The sequence below is a fragment of the Megalops cyprinoides genome, chromosome 3 (assembly GCF_013368585.1).
Source record: "Megalops cyprinoides isolate fMegCyp1 chromosome 3, fMegCyp1.pri, whole genome shotgun sequence".
Classification (NCBI taxonomy): Eukaryota; Metazoa; Chordata; class Actinopteri; order Elopiformes; family Megalopidae; genus Megalops; species Megalops cyprinoides.
In genome coordinates, this window is record NC_050585.1 from 16,458,413 (window position 1) to 16,480,624 (window position 22,212).

The 22,212-nt window shown below is 46.2% G+C and overlaps 1 protein-coding gene across 3 annotated transcripts in view; it reads left to right on the forward strand.

Annotated features, from left to right (window-relative positions):
- Positions 1 to 22,212, forward strand: part of LOC118775200 (B-cell CLL/lymphoma 9-like protein) — a 36,930-nt gene that overhangs the window by 8,731 nt on the left and 5,987 nt on the right. The window contains exons 1-5 of one of the 3 annotated variants that reach the window (XM_036524975.1): positions 12,519 to 12,557; positions 14,097 to 14,525; positions 16,143 to 16,268; positions 20,349 to 20,514; positions 21,147 to 21,231. In XM_036524975.1, the coding sequence (XP_036380868.1) occupies positions 14,210 to 14,525; positions 16,143 to 16,268; positions 20,349 to 20,514; positions 21,147 to 21,231 (693 nt within the window). In that variant the 5' untranslated portion in view covers positions 12,519 to 12,557; positions 14,097 to 14,209. Of the gene's footprint in view, positions 1 to 12,518; positions 12,558 to 14,096; positions 14,526 to 16,142; positions 16,269 to 20,348; positions 20,515 to 21,146; positions 21,232 to 22,212 lie in introns of those variants that run through there. The other 2 variants (XM_036524974.1, XM_036524976.1) reach the window with 2 other exon arrangements.

Below are 22,212 nucleotides of genomic sequence, written 5' to 3' on the forward strand. Positions count from 1 at the left end.
GCCATTTAGGCAGACAGTCAGTCAATAAAATTACATTTTGTACCTTTCACAATGGAATTGTTCCAGAATGCTGTGCAAAGCACAAAGAAATTGTTCAGTCATATTTATTGCAACTTTGCATAGCTGCAATTATGCCGTCAATTATGTTTATAAATGTCTAGAGGAAAATCAGAAAGGAAATTCTTACAGTACGGTTTCCATATAAAGAAAAAAAGATTTCTACTGTGAACTTTCAGTCTCAGCTACACATGAGCTAGCCTGTGTTTGGCTTGCCCCTCCACCCTAGCAGACTTACAGTTACAATTGTTATTAAAGTCATTATTAAAAACCACCTGTCAGCTGTTAGAATGTTATATATATGATTAAGATATAAGAATCATTTTGAAAAAGGAGATGAAACCAGATTAATGAGAGCACACTGCAATGATTTTGATGTGCAAAGTAATTATGATTTGTAATTGGAAGTTGGAAGTATCCAAATAATATCTGAACACACAAAATGTTTTCTGACAGGGCCGAGCAGAATGTGTAATTTTGCATGTGTAGTGTGTTGTCTTCTTGTTGAGGTGTACACCAAAAGCAAGTTCTCACACTGGACAATCCCAACATTCTCGAAGTTTCTCTGGAAGAGATTTGATTGCTATAGGGATGCCACTCCTTAGTGAGAGTGCAACACTTTCTGCTCAGCTTTCTGCGCACTTTGATTCTGAGGGAATCAAAAAAGCATTCCTTCAGTCTCTTCCGGAGGGCGATTCGTGTGGCATCACTCGGATTTCTGTAACTGCTGAAGGACTTGTACCTTTCCGCCATGTTCGCCATGTTCTATGTGTGATTTGATGGTATGATTCGGTTTTTTTGGTTGATAGGTGACTAATGAACTAAACTTTGCCTTTAAACATCTTTGAACACCTCAGCATATGTGTGTTCACTGTAGCAGTTGCTCAGAAGACGCATACAAGACCGCAGAATCCTACTGTTCTTGAAAGCGGACATGAGTTTGGCCAAACTGCTTCTCTCAGCTTTAGACCTCGGCTGGGTCCCTCTACTCACACCTGCAGGGCTGGAGTCACTGCATTGCCTGCAGTGCCAAATCGGCACGAATCAGAGTGGGAGTATGAAAATACAAGCAGGCTGTATCCCTTTTGTTGTAAGGCAGGTGTCACATTAACCAGTGTGGGACAATAAGTTCTGTTTTATTTGCATTGAAAATATTGTACAGGCAACCGGTTTTGCTCCATAAATGTTTGCAAACCCACCTCAGTGTAATTATTCATTTGGAATTCAATGCTCAAATGCACAGCCACATACAAAAGTTGCGTTAACTGAGAGGAAAAAAAAATAGTGTCTGGAGATTAGCAGGTTACTGCAGAGGTGCTGTGCAGAAGTCCACCTGTAACATTACTGAAGAGAAAGCAATATGGTGAATCCCCCCACATATGTAGATGGCCTTATTAGGGCCGATTTCATTGCCACTATTATTTCCCATTGATACAGCACAATATCATGCAATTCATGTTGGGTGCCATGCTCAAAACACAACAGCAGTGCCCCACCCTGGACTAAATGCAGCCCTCTTGGACCACAGTCCTGTTCCCTAACTATATACATTTACTCTCATGAATGTGGAGGCATCAACAATACACAGAATGTTTTTTATTAGCTTTGATACGTCAATAGTAGTAAAAATGTAGGAATTTTTCTCACAAGGAATCAGCAGTTTCTTCATTACCATTTCCCCCAGTGATCAGTCTCAACATGTTTTGTGAATTCAACATATCTGCATTACATCGCTGAAGTGAGAACATAGGGGCTCACCAATAATTCAGGTGTTAGGCCAGCCTTTATCTCGGCATTTGCATTCAGCAAACAGAAGGCAAATATCTGAGGGCTGGTGGGGCTCTCGGCTTGTCTCTGTTAGGGCCGCAGCGCATTGTGGTGTTTGTATGAAAGCCCTCTGTTGGTTACTGGGTTTGGACGTGGAAGCCCGGGCGGGCGGACTCGGCGAGCGCGCCCACGGGGTGTGTTATCTGGCCGTGTGATCTGAGAGCAGCGGGGCTAGAGTTACGAGCACCGCCGCCGAGGTGGGCTATTAAAGAATAATGCGACACTGAGAAGAGGGTGGACGTGAGACACCCAAACGCCCTGTGAAAAAGCCTGGGTCCAAGCTGAGGGACGTCCAGCGGGGAGGGGACGGGGGCCGGGCTACCGGTATCCCACTGGCTCTATGACTCTTTTAAATGAGGTTTTCCTTCATATACGACAGGCAGTTGGACTGTTTAATATGAAAGGCCTGCCCTTTTCCTGCACCCCCTTGATTTTTTTTTTTTTATTGCTTAGCGACTTGCATAGCTTGTCTATTTATACAGCTGGATAAACGAAGCATTTCAGGTTAAGTATCTTTCTCATGGGTGCCCCAGAGCTGCCACATTGAGGATTTGAACTCGTAACCTGCTGACCAGGCGTACCAGTCCATTTCCTTAACCACCTCTGTCCCTCCGTCTCTCTGCAGTAGTGCTTTACAGAAGCAGGCCTCTGTATCTGTCAGCTTTTTCCTCTCTTCTTTTGTCTCTGTCCGTGTCGAGCTCCCACAGGTCTGTGCTGCAGCTTCAGTTCGGTCTCTTTTCCCTTGCTCTAGTTGGCTGCCCTCCCAGAATGTGTTGGAAAAGGTACAACCCCTGACCCCACCCCCCTACCCCACCCCGCCCTAGTGCAACCTGAGACCCGTGCGTCCCTGTGCGTGTGTACAGGGAAAGCCTGTGTCTGTCTGTGTGTGTGTCTGTGTGTGTGCGCGTGTATATGTTTGAGGGGGTGGGGGCGAGGGGGGGGGGGGGTATGGAGTCCCTTCCATATCCCTTTTTCTCTGTGCAAGTCCTCTCTCTCTCTCTCTCTCTCTCTCATTCCATGTAAAAATAACCTGCCCTTCCCAAATTCAAATTCTTCCCACTCTTGCTGCAGTGCTGCACCGCTGGTGTCATGTACCGTGGCAGCTTTGCGGGTGCTCTTGGAAACGCGGGCTGTGCGTACCTGCAACCAGGTGTATCCGTTGATTGCGGGCAAGGAATACACAGAGCTTACACTGGAGGGCATACCCAACATTGCTTATCCATTACACACTCGCATCACATCCACAAGCCCACTGATAAGCCATATGATACACACACACGCAAACACACACACACACAGACACAGATTTTGCAGGCATATACTTGCACATACACAGCGATTAGACAGACGCTAAAAGATAGCTGTTAACAGCATCCCCTGCTCAAACCCGTGATTTCAATTTGACTGTTTGTCTTGGCTCGCTCACTCTTTGCTCTGTACACTTTTCTTTCCACTCTCTCTCTCTCTCTCTCTCTCTCTCTCTCTCCCTCCCGCCTCTCACTCTGGCTGTAAAATGGAGACATTGTACTGTATACAGAAACAGGAAAATGGAACTCTTAGGTGGCTCGCAGCACATCTACAAGGTCTCTGTGCTCTTCAGAAACATGTCATTGCTCAAGGATCTAGGACACTCATAGCGCATAGATTTGGCGTTGGGTCACATTTATGATAAGTTGTGTGTCTGGGTTGTGAAGCACAATATCTAACCTTGGCCTTGCTGCCTTATATTATTGGCTGCTGTTTTTTTCTCTTTCTCTCCCTCCGTTCCCTCCCTCTGTCTATATGCTGGACTCTGATTGGCTCTGACCTGACCCTTGCCACGTTGTTACCATTCACCCCCCTCACACCCAGATCAGAAGACAGTCTCCCTGTCAGTGTGGAGCTGATGTGTGCTTTGTGTGATGTATTCTAACGCTTCTCTTCTTTCACCTGCAGCTGAAGTGAAAAGTGTGCTAGAACGCAGCTCGATGAGTTTTACCAGAAAGTGATCCAGGCATAAGTGGCGATCCGACGCGAGCATTTTGGATATGGCACAGATGCAAAAGGTGCCAGAGAATCCAAGTCCTCGTTCGCCCGCAAACAGATGGGCTCCTTCGTAATGTGTGTGCGTGAAAAGAATACTCGGCGTAATGAAGAAATATCCTCCCGGTTCTCGCGCGGCGGTCCCAGAATATTTATGTTTTGTTTTGGCTGTTGGCTGTTGGATTTAAATTTGAAAAGCTTCCACAGGGGTGGAGGCGGGGGGGCAGGCATTTGGGAACGAGTCCTCCTTCCACTGCAAATGGAGCCGCTGATCCACGTTATTGCAAGATGTCCATCTGTCAGATGGCAAAAGCGAGCGGATGAATCGCCATACAAGGCATCTCTGATACTAACACTTATGCACATCCTTTTCTCTGTGTTTGCCGCGGACCAGGCTGTCTGAGCGCTAAAAACAGGACTTCTTCACGGGGCTTGGTTGGGCTGGCGCCCAAGCAATTACAGTCAGCATCAGTCTCACACAAACATACACACACACACACACACACACACACGCACACACAGGGAGACAGACACACATGGACCATTGTAACAGTACACACTTAGAATGTGCTTTCAGCCCCACATCTGCTGCTGTGAGAGCCTTCTCCACTTCAGTGTGAAAGGGTCCACCTGGAAAAGTAGCTGGCATTGGGGCGGGCTTTTGAAGTCGGTGCTCATGCCACATTGAATCTGGTGACTGCATGGTGTGAGTGGAGCTTACAGGTCGCTGCCGTTAGCACGACCCCTGCACCGGTGCACACAACGGCACGTCATAAACGTGTAACCAGCCGCGGACGTCTGGGACGTTCAATGCACTTTCTTAGCCACTGTCTTGTTTGCTCAAAAACACTGAGACTGCCGCTGCCTGGGCCATCTTGCAGCTTCCTATAGAGCCTCCTGCTCGGCGCGGTGTGGGCTGCAAGAGGTGCGTCATCTGCGCTTGCAATATGAAGTGTCGTCGAGGAAGCGCGCTAAATGCAACGAACACTTGCGTCAATACAGAGGAAAACTGGGTGCCGCCGTTCTCTGCATTGTATTTTTATACACAGCAATAAACTGGTCATAATACATCACATCACCGGTGTGAGTGTTAATACACTGGTGTTTTGCCAGTGTTTTGCTGGTGTCAGGCTCTGGTGGCGGTAGCGAGAGCTTGCCTCAAGTGAATGAGGCTAGAGAGGATGTTGTACTTGAGGGGGTAGGGACAAGACGAAGAGAGACTGCCGCTGCTGAAAGTCAGAGTTAGCGGCAGAAAAGGAGGAGGTGAAACCAGATTAATGAGAGCAGAGTGCATAGAGAAGTGAGCTGAGAAGGAGCCTGTGCTGAGGCTAAATGCTTAGCAATGGCTAATCCTTGCTTAGTAATGGTTTCCGGTCTGTGCTGTCGTTTTATATTGCAGTTCTGTGCGTTATGTATGTATTGTGTACTGCTGGATTCATTTTGTATCATTATAATTCACTCACACGCGCGCACACACAGACAAATACACACACACACGTACAGTCTCCCTCTTCTACCAGGTAGTCATTCTCCTCCTGATGTCTGTTGTCTCTGATCCCCTCTCCCCATCTGTCTGTTTTGCTATTTTGGGGTGGTGGGGCCTCTGGTTTGGGGGCCTGTGTTGTGTGGTGCTGTGTTTGAGTAGACTTGGAGCAGATGGCGTGAGAGTGTGTGTGTGTGTGTTAGTGTATTAGTGTGTCTGCCTGTGTGTGTGAGAGAGAGAGAAAGTGAAGCTTAACCAGTTCAGCTGTGAGATGCTGTCAGCTTAGCCATGCACTTTGTTGACTTATTCTGAAATGATTAATTGCCATTATTTGTGTGTACAACAGAACATGAAAATAAACAGTGCAGTGTTCTGGCTAAAGGATGGAGTGAATTATAAAATACATATCCAAAAACTCTTCAGAAACTCTTCATTTCTGACAGCACAGGCTTGTACTATGCTGTTGATGCATACATTATTGTCATACCAGTATATGCGACCATTTTGAATTTTCTGTTTTCAGAATTGTTTGCTGAGACAAACAGACCTGTTTTTGTTTTCTGTGTCCCTCTCCTCCTCTAACAGCATGCTGATCCCCCAGATGAGGGAAGCTGTTTGCTTGGTACCCCGGCAGCACGGGCGCCATGCAGACATGCCATATGCTCTGGACCTTTGTGCGGTTTTTGTGTTTAAGATAGCTGAACCTCTCCCCCACTCAGCCAGCACGATCGCTCCCAACCAGCAGAATTAAACTATGCTGGCTGAGGACAGTGAAAACATGTTAGTCAGTCATTTTTTTGTTAATTATTTGAAGATGCTGCCATTGACAACATTACGATCTAGGATAGTTCTGAAACAGGAAACATTTGCCCTGAGGCTTTTACATATTCGCCTGTGTCTGAGGGGAATCTGAAGCTTATTTAGGTTTTTGCTGGAGGAGATCAGTAAACATAACCTGATGAAGGCCAGTCAGCCTAAGTGCGTTGGTGAGCCATTTTAATAAAGGCTTATTTATCTTTTCATCTCAAAAAGTTTTGCCGTGGTGTCTTTTGGATGATGGCTTTGGCTTTGTGCTGTTTTTACTATTTCAAATATCAAGCCATTGCCAAACTTTTATCTGGAGATCAGTAAGTATTGGTTGCTGAATGGATGGATTCACATGTACGATTAGGCTATACAAGTCTTTGGCTCTTACAAGGCAGTTTTGTAAATGCTTGGATCAGCCTTCTCTGAAGCATGTGGGACAGGCCGAGGAGGCTGCGAAACAACCGGCAGTGTAGCTGCTGTTGTTCTGGAGGATAAAAATGATCCCGTGCGGTCGAACTGATGTGTAATGAATTGGGTTAATAGTGCTGCTGTTATTGACCCCGGGCGTGATGGAGAAGACGGCGGACAGCGGCGGAATTGTCGGAGCCGGCAGCTTAATCAATCCGCGGCGGTCCCGGCGTCTCTGTGCTGCCGCTGAGCGCTCGGCGCTTCTTCCCAGCTGCGCCCCGCGAGAAGGTCACTTTTAATAGGTGCTCTTTTCCCTCCCCGTGAGCCTCACGTGCGTCGCGGTAATTATGAGCCCCAGACAGACGGTGTGAAGGCTGGGCAGTGGACCGGGCTCTCTCTCGCTGTCTCTCTCTCTCTCCTCTCTCTCTTCTCTCTCTCTCTCTCTCTCTGTCTCTCTCTTTCTGTTTCTCTCTCTACATCTCTCTCCCTTCTCTCTCTCTGTCACTGCAGAGGATATGCGTTCTGTGAAATCCGCCGGTGTGTCGGAAACAGGAAGGGATTCCTCCCCCTCTCCCTGCGTTTCTCTCTGTTCCGCGGCCTCTGTGCCTCTCTCCCACCGCCGGTCCACACTGTCGGAGAGAGGACCCGCCAGATCCAGAGACAAGACTCCTGATCTATACGTATAAAGAATATCAGTTTGGAGTCCCAAAGGGACTGTCCAACACACAAGCTACAACTGACAAGCTACCTGCACCTTTGCAGGCATGTTAAAGCCTATGCAATGAAGGGAGCTCTTGGTTTTATACTTGCTGAGGTGTTTACCATTTGACTGGTGTCTGCGCTGGGCTTCAGCTGCACACTTTGGGACGCTCATCACTTTAACGGGGAAATCAGTGGAGCTGATGGGTGCCTGTATGGCTAAATGAATGACTAAATGTGTTGAATGCAGTGTTTGCCAGCCAGCCAGTCAGTCTGTGTGTCTGTATCGGTTCTCCCTGCCAGGGAGAGTCACCAGAGCAGTGTTGAAAGTCTTTTGTGTTGTTTTGAGGATTTGTGTTGCCAGTGGTGCTCAGTGTGTTCATCTGTCTGCTGTTTGCTTTTCGGTATGACAAGATAAGGAGGGTTCAAAGGTCGCTCTGTCAGGTGATGCTGTGACGTCAGGTCTCAGCTACGAAGGCTACCCCGGGATGACCTTTGGTCCCAGTGCGTGGGAGAGAGGAGATGAACAGTTTATATACAATTCTGGGAGGCCCCAGGGTCTGGGAGAGTATTGTTTTTGTGTGTGTGCACGCATATTTGTTTTATTGAAGAAATGTCAGTTTTAGCTGAGTGTAAGTGCGCTTGTGGAAAAGTGCATGTATCATTTATAACTGGCATCAGCAAGAGATCCAAGAGTAGGTCTAAACCATGGCGGCAGTATGTGAATTTTGTCCCTTGTCCCATGTTTCTCTGTCTCTCAGCTCGAAGTGAGAGGATAACCTTCACCCTGCATCAGTTCAAAAGCAGCAATGCGTGAAACACACACACACGCACACACATATATATATATATATAACCCTCTGTCTGATGGACCACAGCAGAGAGAATGTCTTAACTGCATTTGCACCAAATCAGTGATGGAAAGGCTGTGGATGGGTGATGTGTGGAGACAGCCTTCAAGCCATGGTCTGCCGTTCCTCTGACCTGAATTTATAACTGCATCCTGCGGGTATGTAATCTCGCGTTCTTAGAGTCCACCTCGTTTTCTCTTTCGCTTAAACGCTTGCAAGCTTCCTGAACACTTTCAGGCAGTGGTACCTTGTAAGTCTTGTAATTCAGTGTGAAAAAATAAATAAATGAGCTTCAGTGTGTAAGAATGGACACAGAGCCAGACGCTTTAGCGCTGAAGAGGTTAAGTAGCCGAAAGGATTAGAGTTGAAGTTGTTGCTGAGACAAACAAAGCCCCCCCCCCCCCCCCCCCCCCCACCCCCCTACCCTATCCCAGATATACCCTTGTCCTGCATCAGCCCCTGGATGCAAACTGAGCCTTGCATTCTTCTCATTTCCCTCCCTGCATTTTCAGTGGCGCCGCGGCTCAAATGCAGTTTGTTAAAGCGGGGGCTGTGTTATAATGCCGCGACTGTCTGTCCGCGTGCGCGCGCCGTCTGTTCCGGGCCAGCTAAACATTCTGCCCCATTCATCGCAATTAAGAGCACTCTGGGCTTCTGTGGCGGAGTGGCCGAGGGAGAGCCACTGTTTATTCTTGCCGTCCACAGAAGAGCTCTGTGCCCCTGAGCCTCTCTCTCTCTCTCTCTCTCTCTCTTTCTCGCGCGCGCTGGCTGTTCCTGGAGTAAAGCCCCCTGTCTTTTTTTTTTTTTCCTCCCCTCTCCCTTTTTTCCACCTCGGGGGACTCAGGCTATAAATATGTCCCCGCTCTAAAAATACAGGGAGCTGGGACATGCTGTGGGACAGGGGACAGGAGCTCTCTCTCTCTCTCACTCTGACCCCCCCATACCCAAAGTAAGGCCCACACCGCTGCCCTGTTGGTGGGGAGCCGGGTGGAAACGAGGCAACCTGGGACTCTGCTCTGGATCCAGTTTGCGCTTCCCACTCTGCCTCAAATCGATGAAAAGTACAGAGAGGCACCCTTGTAACCACCCCCACCCCCCCATTTTGTTGATTGAGTGGCCAACGTTAATGCAGAATTCCTGGCTATAACCCACCCAAGACTATACAACATTGCAGGTAATTGTAGTCTCATTTTATATCTACCAGCACCTCAAGATCCATGAAAAATAGTGATAGTAACAGTGATACTCTGAGTGATATTCTCTGCATTTTGATCCACATTTGGGTGATTACCAAGAGCAGACTTTCAGCAAACACTTTTATGCCATGAATTCCAAAGCTCACAAGGCTTCTCTTTCTTCTTAATTTGTTCTGAAGCAGCTTGCACGATCTGAAATGGACCCAGGTTGCCAGGCAATCACAGTGTCCCTGTGCCTGACTTGCAGGCAGATGGCTCATTCAACCGCGCTGGTCACCTTTGGTGCAGGTGTATTGTACACTCAAAGGAGGGGAGCTGCAAATAGCCGAACACAGTCTCACAGTTGTCTTGACTGAGTCATTTCCTCTGAAGATTGTGCATCTAGCTGAAGGGAGGAGGCGGGGATTTTCTCGATACAGTCTGTTTGAGGGACGTGTGTGCGCAGATGACGGGGTCGTGCCGTGGTGCGGCTCCGCTCAGCGGGAGGGCGGCAGGCCCGGCTGAGCGGCCAGAGCCTGCGTGCTGCGCTCTCACACCCCCCCCCCCTCAATTGATCCGCTTCATCAATACCGGAACTGAACCTGATCGACAGGTCTGAGAGAGAGGGTTGCAGGGAATAAGGGAGTGTGTTTGTGCATGTGCGTGTGGGTGGGTGTGTGCGTGTGGGAATGTGTGCACACGTGTGCGTGGGTGTGTGTGTGTGTGAGTGCAGGTGGGGGAGTTAGAGGGGAACAGGACATTGCAAATGATGTGCCTGTGTGGAGTTTTACTCTGCAGGTGGCTAAAATTTGCATGTGTTCTCAACAGGCTGACTTTGTGTGCATATGTGCTGTATGTGTTACACAGCAGCTGCTGGAGATGGCCCAGTCTGCCCCAGAGTGAGACGTTGATGAGGTTGATAACCAATCTGCAGACATCTGCTTCCCCATGGTTTGTAACTGAACAAGTTTGCTGTCCAGGCGCAAAGAATGATACTGCATATCTGCTTTATGAGTGTCAGGGTGTTGCTGGTAGTGAGTGACTCACAGAAATGCGCAGGCGCATACCTTTCGCTTTGTGCAACACCGAGGACATCGGTGTCATTCACCTGAGATGCCTGAGCAGGTCACTGAATAAGCCTGTGCCCATACACACTCGCAGGAGTTCGCTGTTCGAGGCGAGGATAGTGATGTACAACACCAGGAAGCGTGCCGCTCCATTTATGGACGTAAGCCCTACAAATGGCAGCCATGTTATCACTCACCTGGCTAGAGAGGTAGCATTGCTTCAGACCTGCCCTCTTTCGTAACAGGAGGGCTACTACAATGTGCAGTGTATGTATGTGTGTGTGTGTGTGTGTGTGTATGTATATATATATATATATATATATATATATATATATATATATATATATATATATATATATATATATATATATATATATTTTTATGTGTATGTATATATTTATGTGTATGTATATGTATATGCACTGGTAATAATACAGTTTTTTAACAATGCCAACAAATCAGTCTTGTCTCCTATAGTAAGTGGAATATCTGACGTGAGCTTTGTGCTTGTACTTGCGGAGTGCTATGACTTACTGTGTCGGGTTTCTAAACTTGTGGAATTGCAGAGAGAGAGAGAGAGAAAGTTGTGGAATGTGGTGGAATTCTGCGGTTTGTGTGCTGTTGGACCTGAGGGGAGGGGCATGGAATCTTGGCAACACAATCCTGAATCAGAGGCTTCAGAGGCTCCTCCTCCTCTTCAAACGCTCTCTCCGCCTTAAAGTGACAGGACCCATCCTCACTTGCATAGTCCTGTTTGACATGTGATTTTGCCTGGTAAATCTCTGTTCAGACACGTGCAATCTATGTCTGTGTGTTATTCGTGAGAAAAAGATGTGTAACTATTAAAGGAGACATCAAACCTAGGCTTATCATACTTCAAAAAACAGTGTGATTTACTTAACTAGCCTAATAAGTATATTCTCATGTTTGTAAAATATTTAACATTTTGGCCTAAGAAAGGGTTCAGCAATTTATGAAAATAAAAAAAATACAAGTTCCAGGTATTAGCAATAATCTGTTCAATATGCTGATTCATATTTGGATTCTACACGTGTTGATCCAAACACTAGCATCTGTGACATTGGACAGCTCGTAGTTCGTAAGAGGTAGCTACCTTGCCATCTAGTGATATTTCCCTAATATGTAATATTCAAATAATGGTCATTGTGCAGGTGGTTAATGTTGTCACCACTTGCTAGCTAATGATGTTGTAACTTTGTTGTGATGGAACCTTTTGTGGGACCTAGCTGTCTAGGTAGCTAGTTTATGATCAAGTGGTTAACCCTTGGATGATCACTAGTTGGCTAACATTTACATTTATTCATTTGGCAGATGCTTTTATCCAAAGCGACTTACATAGGTTACAGTTCTTTACAATGTTATCCATTTATAATATGGATATTTACTGAGGCAACTGTGGGTTAAGTACCTTGCCCAAGGGTACAGCAGCAGCCTGAACCGGCAACCTTTCGGTTATGAGTCCTGCTCCTTAACCATTATGCTACACTGCCGGCTAACCAATTATAGATATTTACATTTACATTCATACATTTGGCAGACACTTTTATCCAAAGTGACTTAGTATGTACAAGGTATAGATATGATTCCTAATTAGATACCTTATATGCCAGTGTGATGTTTTCACAAACAGTTATGTTACGCTTTTGGTATCTCTGTCACACAATATTATCGCTTGGTGTAGCAGGCTTAAAAAAAAGAACATTTTACCAGACCAGAAATTTAACACTGCATATTTAAATTCTGAGCAAATTTGTGGTTTGCAGGTGTTCTTCCTGCACTATGATATGTTTGTGATGTCATGTTAAAACCTTTACATAAATATGTGGCATTTAACATATTAGATATAGAAGTCACTAACATAAACTACAGGCAACACTAGCACTAGCACTATAAGACAAATAAGCGGTATTGCTTGGTACAGGTTAGCATCAGATATGTGCAGTCGATCTGAGTTAACAGGGCTGAGCTGACTGTGCCACTTGGGTGCGTTCCCTCTGCCTCCCCCACAGTGGGCTCTCTCCTCTGTGGCCCGTCTCAGGCTGACCCTGATTGGCTCTTGCAGGGTCGTGTGCGGTCAGTGAAGACCCCCCGGCAGCCAGCGTGCTCCTCCGTGTCCTCCAGCCCCTGGTGTGCGTGTGAGGTGAGCGCGACCGCCCGGTCAGCCTCAGCACGGTCGCCAGGACCGCTCCACGCAGTCGTGTGCTGATTGCCCCAACTTTTCTTACGCAACATTATGAGTTCACTCAATCAAATGGAAAATGATGTGTAAAGACAAAAAGGGAAAATGAACGCAATATTTGTGCTTGGGCTTAAGTGTGTGAGTCAGAGCTAAGGTGCTTTGTCCATAAATAGAGAATTGAAGCACGTTTTACATTTTCCATGACTGTTGTTTATCATCATGAGTTTAGCAGGCACAAAAAAACAAGAATGTGCCAGAGTAAAGAAAAGTCCCCTTCTGTGATAGGATTAAATCTTGGCCGAGCTTGTGTAGTGAGGTGACAATGCAGCCTTTGACTGCAGTACTTTTACGTGCAGCGTTGAGACAGTGTGATTCTTGTAGCACAGGTAGAACAGTGTGATTTTGGGGGCAGGTACTGTGTACAGACACGGTTACAGAGGCAGTGAGCAGGGGGAAGCTGGAAGAGTGAGCGCAGCTGGCTGAGTGGGGACGGACGTAGGTCGAGATGCAGAGGGACAGACGGAGCAAGAGGAAGTGCCTCAGTGTCAGGCTCTGTGCGCGGAAGCTGCGGAAATGTCAGCGACGTCACCCCCCTTATCGTCAGGGAGATAATATTAATAGCTGTGACCCCTGACTTTTGCCCAGGGCCAGGGAGGAGGGGAGGAGATATGTGTGGTGGAGATTGGCTGACATAAAAAAAAGGAAAACGCGGACAGAGTGAGCTCGATGCCGCGGTCATTTCCTCCTAGTCTTTCAGCGCAGCTGTGGAAACCGCACGCAAAAAAACCCTGTGCTTTCTCATACACCGCGGGTCAGGGAACAGTATCTGGAAATCTGAGCCGGCCTCGTGAGAAGGAAAACACTGTCATTACCCTGTGATGTGACACTCTGAGCGCACCGGTCAGTGGAGCTCGCTGCATAAAGGCCCACAGCTCCCCACAAACTATTTTTAACACCAAATCGATGCAAACCCGCTTCCAGTTAGGCAAGGAAAGAGGCTTATGTGAGCAGAGCGTGTTCATGAACTCCAGTCACAGTGCTGTCTGTGACTCTCCCTGTTCCCCTATAGTTCACCTTATCACTTCCTAAAAGCTGCTGGATGGACAGCTGGATGGATGGAGAATCTGCTGCCTTTCTGTATTCCAGTCAGACTGTCTGAGGTTTCTAATATTATGTCTCTTAGTCTGATTACATTAGTGAATTATTTATTTGCTCAGCAGACACCTTTATCCAAAGAGATTTGCATAGCTGACATATCATCTATTGATTTAGCTGCATATTTACCCAAGCAGGTACGTTCCTTGCTCAAAGCTACAACAGCAGGGCCCTACCTGTGAATCAAACTGGCTGTGCTCCTTAGCACTACACCGCAGTGCTCTCGTTTCATATGTAATGTGTGATATTTCGTGTTTGCTCTGTAGGAGACTGTCCTGTTGAGCTGGTGTTTATTGTCTGTGTCCATGTCTGTGTGTGTCTCTCCCTCTCTGTCTGTGTTTTCAGGGGTCTCTGTTGGCGGAGTGAACTTTGCTGACGACCACAGCAGAGCGCAGCGGATTTTATACACCCACATCCCTGCTCCCCCCCCGCCCCTCTCTCTAGCCCCAGCCAGTCAAATGCACCCGGAAAATAAACTAACCAACCATGGCAAGCAAGTGATCAGCACCGCCCAATCCCAGATCCCCAATGTGAACCAGCAGCAGCAGCAGGGCCCCACCTGCAACCTCGGGTCCAAGGGGGTGGGGGTGGGGAATCATGGGGCCAAGGTCAGTCAGATCTCACCGGGAAACCCAGGGCTGAAGAGCAGCGGCCAATCAAGCAGCAGCGTGGGGGGGCCGCTGAAAGGCAAGACCAAGCGGGAGAGGAGCGTTTCCATGGAGCCGGGCGAGCCGCGAGACGCTCTCACCCCCGCTCTGGAGCCGGACGCCAAAGGTAGGCGAGTGCAGGAAACTCAGCGTCTACTGCACTTAATACACCAACACACAGGGCACAGAAGGGACCCAAATCAATACGCTCACTGGTTCCTGCGCTGATATCTATCCAGGTTCCGGGCCCTGTGTCCTCTTTTTAAGTGTCAAAAACAGGATTCAGTCAAATCAACAAAAAAAGTTTCACATGTGACAATAATCGCATGCTCGGAGACTGGGGAAAATGGACTTCTGCTCAGTGTGTGCGGAAGACTAAAAGGTCCTGACCCTTTTTTATGTTTGTTGAGTCCAGTAGAATTTCCGCTTTTGTATTTTTGTACTTCAGAGCTGCAGTGAATACAGAGAGAGAGAGGATGTGGCCGTTTTTTTTTTTTTTTCATAGTTCCTTGAGATTGTGTGAGCCTGTTAAGGACAGTGAGCGCTGGGATTCCACGCAGGCAGGTTAGGCGCGAGTGGGTGGGATGGCTGGGACACTGAGGGACGTGGAGGCGGGTGTGACTGAGAGACGGGGGCGGTTTTCAGGAAGAGAGGGTGAGAGTCGGTACTGGTGAGAGGAAGGGAGAGGGGATGGAGTGCATTGAGCTCCTGTGAATGTGTGCGACTATCTGAGGAATGGGCAATGTGTCTGTGTTTCTATTGTGCGTGTGTGTGTGAGTGTGAGTGTGTGTGTGTGTCTGTGAAAAACACTGTTTTTCTTCTGCAATTTTAGTGACTCATCCTGGCTTTCCTGTAGAAATGAAGAAACCTGCCCCTGCATTATCTCTCTCTCTTTCTCTCTCTCGCACACACACACACACACACACACGCACGCACACACACACACACACACACGCACGCATGCATGCAAACACACACACAGCTCCATAAATGAGCAGGATCTTTTGATGGGGGGGGGGGGGGGGGGTTTGGGAGAACTTCAAGCATCTACATTTTCACCCTCTGACCTCAGTGGCAGGAGCACTTTAAAAAGAAGCGGGAGCTGCCCCTCCTCCTGCCTCACCTGAAGAGGGTAGACCAAAGTCAGGAAGGCTGGTGCTGGCTTGCACTTTCAGGCAGCCGGGCGTCTGGTTCAAACCAAGGGGGGCGTGGAGAGGGGTGGCTCCAGCAGCTTCAGCGTCCTTTGCTTTCTCTTGCTTTACAGAGCAGACACACATCCATTCACTTATCTCTTCTCTCCCTATCATCACTCCCTCCTATCTGTGCACCTGTTGCTCTAATCAGCCAGGCAGCGGAAGTCCATGCATTGCTTTGTTAAATAAAGCAAAAACGTCGGTTCACGTGGTATAGATATAGCTGTGAGGGTGGTGCTTTGGACTGATTTTGGTGTTCTGGTTATAACTAGAGGTCAGTAAGGTCAGGTTAATCCAATCAGAAAGTGACAAAATCTGTAAGACAAACCCCTCTTCTTGCTGCATTTATGATCCAAGAACACGCTGTGTACAAGCGTCTGTAGTATGTAGTATTGTCCATCACATGCTGAGTGGATAGTTCACCCTATATGCAGTTATTTTGTTTTGTTTTTTTTTCTCTCAGTCCTACCTGAAGAGTTCTACCTGAGATTGTCTCCCTGACCTGCTCAACTCATGTGTGTGTTTCCCTCGCCATGTGTTCCACCCGCCAGCAGAGGGCGTGATGCGCAGCAAGCGCCGCTGTGTCCTGGAGAAGAAGCAGCCGTACACCGGGGACGAGTGGTGCTCCGGTGCGGACACAGAGGAAGACGATGACAAGCCACCTGCTGCCTCCCACCGTAAGTGCGCATTGGGGAAGTGGGGGAACGAGGCAGCAAGAAATAGGTCACAAAAGCTGCCTGTCTTACCAGGAAAGGAGGAGTCTGCACTTTTATACTTTACCTCTTCGTCCGCACTTTGGGCTTGGGACATGGTAATTAAGGTCAGTCTCACACCCCCTTTCTTCATTGTGGTGGGCTGTTGCTTGTCTGAAATTCCTTTCTCAGACCTGTCTCCAACGCTGGGCCAAAGCAACAGCACAAGGCCACAGAAATAGTCCTCATTCATAGAAACAAAGGAAGTCCACTCATGACGACAGTCTGCTGCATTTCACACAATGGTAGAGGGCACATTTGGAATGCATTTCACAGTGCCATACCTTATAAAGAATGAACAACTCAGAACAAGCTGGATATCATTTTAGCTACCACTACCCACTAGCTGTCAGTTATCGTCACTGATGCACCATCTTGGTCTTCCTGGTTGCTGGATCGTTGCACTGTTTGCGTTTCCAATAGCTAGAACAAACCAGGCCTACAGATTTTGATGTGTTGTTTTGCTAGAAACTTTTTGTATAAAATGAAAGCTGTATGGCTGCTTTTGCATTTGAAATTAGATCCAGCAGGACCCTTTAAAAGCCACAGGCTAAAATGACCTCATTGATACATTGTCATTCTGCTGGATTAAAGATTTTGGGGACTCGCCCAGCTCTTGTAAACCTCAGGCCATATTAAATGTGGCAGATCTGAACACCGCTGTGGCTGTGGTTGGTGCGCTTTGTGTGTGTGTGTGTGTGTGTGTGTGTGTCATTGGCGATTTTAGACTCTTTTTAGGGGAAATCATTTTTAACGTTAGATTTTGCGAACTTGTCTGTTAGAGACAGGGCAAACAATTAAAGGTTCAAACAGCTTTATTTAAACATGCCCAGTATTCTTTATGAAGTCATGATGTTATACACTCCAGTATAGTTGGTGGCGGCATGCACCTTTAACGTTGGTAGTCCGCCACGCCAGTGAAAGGAGAAGGAGAAGAGGTAGGTTAGTGAATTTCATGGTGCAGATTAAAAACACAAGTAAATTGAAACGTTAGCAAACAAATTGCTGAATGTTCTGAAAAGGTTGGGACAAATTAGTCATTATTACTGTGACTTATACCACGGCTTGGTTAAATACTCGTCTCTGATTGGCTGGAGGGGTGTGCATTATTTCCTAGTAAATGAACGGTAATAATACACTGCTGTGAAGAAGTTCCAGTGAAAGTGGCCTTATCACTGTTCAAAATTAATACGCAAGCTCATTCAACTCTACTGAAAATTCCATTTACAACCGAAATGGCCATAACGGCAACAGTGTAATAACATTAGATAACGTTACAGTTAACCGCAACAACATAGCTAGAGCGTCAACAAGTGACATCGCCAATACACCGTGACATTTGCCACTTAAAATGGAGAATTTCTCAGAAATAACATTTAACCTTTTTGGCAAGAATGGTGACTTTGAGACGTGGATGAAAATACTGCACAGTCCAAAAAAAGGAGGTGCGCCTGTCAAAAGAAAAATTAGGGAACAAGTGGAAAAATACAACAAAAGGCATAAAACCATCAGTGAGGATGAAAGTAATGAAACAGAGAAAGGGAAACACGAGGACAACACAAAGAAATCAACAACATGGGCAATCGGGGTTTTAAGAGACTGGGTAGTCGAAAATATCCACTTCACCAGCTAAGCCGACACTGTGTAGCTAGCTGTATCAGAAATTTTTAGTTAGTGGGCTAAGTTACTGTAGTGTCAGTAACTTAGATGTGTACCATGCAGTATTTTTTAATGTGTGCTAATGTAGTAGCCTACATATATACAATAATTAAATTTTAAAGTTTGGATGTGTCAAGCTAGCTGTATGAATGGACTATATTCTGCGGATGTGCACATATTGTAATATATATTTTTGTTCAAAAATAATAAAATAGCCTAATTTAATAATATAGCCTAATATAATAATGCTTTATTATTTCTTTGGTAAGTAGCTGTGGTATAAGCAGAATAAACCATGACTGGCGGTGCAGTTCTTTGGAAATAAACCACTTCAGGGTGGTTAATGACACCACCCTGTCGTGGTTTATTTCCATAGAAGTGCACTGCCAGTCGTGGTTTATTCCTTACATAGAAAGTATCTGGTTATAGTTCCATGGTGTCAATAGTGTCAAAGAACGTTAGCTGGTGTAGTTCGCTGGAGATGATCGGCTAATGCTAGTTTTCTAAGCTATTCTGCTTGCACAGTTGCCAGCTAAGGAGCTGACTGATGCACTTTATTATTTTAAAGTAGTCACAATGTTTCATATTCTGATAGAATTGGGCTTTATTGGTATATTTACAGTACATTTATGGACAGTGAATCAAAGCATTGGAACAAACCCTGACTCATTGGAAATGTCTCCTTTTCCGTAGATGGATATACGATTTTTTAAAAAAGAAAACAGCCAGGTTCAGGTGAGAGAGTAAGGTCAAAATGACGTTAACTCACTGCATTGCCCACAGCAACCCAATATTCAAGAGAATAGAAGGAGAGAGAGCAAGAAAAATATTTTGTGGTATAAAACTCATGTTACATACTAGTAATTAATTAAAAGTATTATTGTTGTAAATTAAAATACCATATATAGAAAAATATTAATGTATTAATTGTTATCCAGTTATCCATTCTCATTGGGGGCTGAGCCCCCCTAAAGGTCTGATCCTAGAATCGCCCCTGGTTTGTGTGTCTGTGCATGTGAGTGTGAGTGTGTGTGTGTGTGTGTGTGTGTGTGTGTGTGTGTGTGTGTGTGTGTGTGTGTGTGTGTGTGTGTGTGTGTGTATGCATGTGCACGGACATACTGGTGAACATCCTGGTCTTCTCTGTGTTGAAGTCTGGTCTGTTGAAGTCATCTGGAGCCTGTTGGCCTGTTGGTGATGTCCCCAACCTCCCCACCAAAAAACTAAAGCAATTAAAACAACTTGAGAATCAGCATCAGTAATGCTGTGATGGAAGAGCACAGCCAGCAGGGTGGGTGCTGTTCTGTTCAACAGAAAGGATCTCTGTATGGGAAGGGATGAATGGTGTAGATGTACCAGTTGGCCTTGAGAGGGATTACAGCTGCAGGTCCAGGTGACTCAGTTCTGCCACGCTGGTGTGGGTGTGAAGCAGCAAAATATCAGCCATTTATACAAAATAAAAGTGATTTTCTGCGGACAAAGGGCTTATGTCCTTTCACAGTACAAAGCACCAAGCGGAGGAATGTTGGCATAAAAGCTCAAAACCTAGACTCATCAGACATCTGCTGTGTTATGGCTCCATCTAGTGCCCGTAGGGTGAAATGCATGGCAGACTTTTACTGCATGCATACAAGTTTTTACTGTAAGTGCTGTGAAGTAACTGTTCAGGATTAGATTTCATCAGATGATAAATGTCCCTCAGTTAACATATGCTGTGTGATAAAACGCGTAATAGTAAGGCTCAACAGTCCTTAAGTCATTGTATTGTAGGCAATCATATCAGTCCATCAACGTTTATTTAATACAGTGCTGTGTAACAACAGTGTAGACACAGAGAGCACTACAGAGAAGCAACAGAAAAGTATAGCACTTTTATATTGACAAAATAAAACAGACTGAATCAGAAAAAAATGATCTGACATAATTTGTTCAAATTGTCCTAGTTGTTGGACAGATGTGCCAATCAATAATTTACATCTTACGTACAGAAAGTTCTTACATCTGAGAAAAATGTTGTATGGTTGTGTTGTCCTTTGATTTTATTTACTACAAAAATGATTGTTTAGGAAAAAAAGATATCTGTACTTTCAAAGTCTATTGAAAATATTTAAAAATAACTTGGACTGGATTATGTTTTATTATTTCTGTGGGTTAAAAGCTGATATAGGCTTTTCTTTGTGTTATTGAATCAAGGTTTAAGTAGTCTGAGTCAAATGATTCATTAACTGAGATCCAGTGAAGCAGGGGCACTTCTCGGTCTGTTGAAAAGTGGGGAAGCCCCCCTACAGCGTTGACATACAACGGTCTACGCTTCATCTGCTTCATCTGTGATTGGTTCATCTGGGGCAGGTCCAGGCCAGCCCCTCCCAGGACCCTCCACAGTTGGGTCCGTCAGTGATTCAGCTGGTCCTGCGGTGGGGCGGAGCGTGGGACCCGGACTCCGCCCCGAGCTCGGCTCTGCACCCCGCCCCCCTCAGCAGGTGGTGTATGTCTTCACCACCAGCCTAGCCAACCGGTGAGTGCGCTTCGCCGTACCCTCGCACCTGCACTGGCACCCTCATGGCCAGCTGCAGCACAAGTACCGGCAGAGCTGTGTTTTCTAACACTGTAAACGCTAACCTTACAATCCCGCACTCACTGATGGTCCAAACAGAGATTCGGGAGGGGAATTTTCAGACAATCCCTGTGCAACTAACCAAACCTCAACAAACCAGTCCCATCCACAACCATAAAAATTGTACTTGCCACTTCCTTTCCTATACCTTGGCATGGAGCCTATATTTTTGAAAGACATTAGCATTAGCATAACATTAGACACGTTAGCATGAAAAAAAACGGAAAGTCTGGCACTACTTCATCATCTTACCACAGTGCATTAACAGCAAATGTAATCCATAACTTACCCTCAGGGTGCAGCAACATTTAGTGGCTTTTTGGGGTAGGCAACCTTCGTTGGTTTGACCAAAAAAATGCCAGTGTTTTGGCCTAAACCTTCATCACTGCATTTGATGTGCAGCACTTACAGCTTAAATGAGTAGGTGCTCTGCTTGTAGTGTCTGTTTTGCTGCTATATGCCCCCCTCTTATCAGACCACTGAGGCAGTGGCACATATGCAGCTGTGGTGCATTTTATCTTTGTGTTTGTCAGTGCGGCTGAGGCAGTGATCCACGGTCAAGCTGACTCCATCCTGCTCTTTCACCAGCAGAATGTCCCTCGCACCAAACTGGACCAGGTCGGTACCGCTGTGATCCCCAACACACACACACACACACACACACACACACACACACAGACACACACACACACACACACGCACCCAGACATTCATATTTGCAAAGACCCTTTCAGGCAGTTTCACAGTGTTATGCTAGCGCTCACCCATGTGTTCATGTGCTTGCTCATGTGTGCATGCACATACACACGCTAACCACAGTGGGCTTCCTCACTGGTTCCTCTCTTCCTCCACTTTTGTCTTTGTTATGTCACTAAGCAGATGGTCTTATACAGAGTGACTTACAAAGTACATACAGTATCAGTACCTTTTCACACACTGTACTGTATTACATAAGTCCTTAACATCACATTTGTTCATCTAAAGAGCACTACCTGTATCCTCAGTGCAGTTTGCATGGCAACCCAAGGTTAAAAGGCCCACTTATGAAAACAACAGCTTTATTCTGGTGTGTTACAGGTCTGGCAGAAAGGGGTATATATTGTCAGGCACTGCAGGTGCTCAAGAGTGTGGGAGGCTGTTTTTGCCATGACATTTCTATTTCTATTCAAATCTTCAGCTTTGTTCCTGTTTCTATCTATAAGTTTCCAGTTAAAGAGGAAATTGACAGTCACCTCCAGCAAGTGAACTGTGATTTGTCGGTCTGTGCCACCCACTAATCTATTTAACTTGTCATTCAAATGGCTGTGATATAAGTTCTCTACACGAGCTGGGGAAAGTGGTCCGCATTCTCCGCTGACATGTAACAGTGTATTAGAGATGACATCTCTGTGTTTACACTCATCAGATACTGCACAGGTTATCGTGTATAACAGCATGCATAACAGGGCATTAGGGGGGCTTTTGGTCTAAGCCTCTGCTTGTTTTATGTGAAACTAAAAGTAACTTCAACACCTTATGAGAGAAACTTGTGGTTTCTCTTCCCCCTGTTGTCTCCATCTCTGTCTGTTCCTCTTCACACCTCTCTCCATCTGTCTCTGT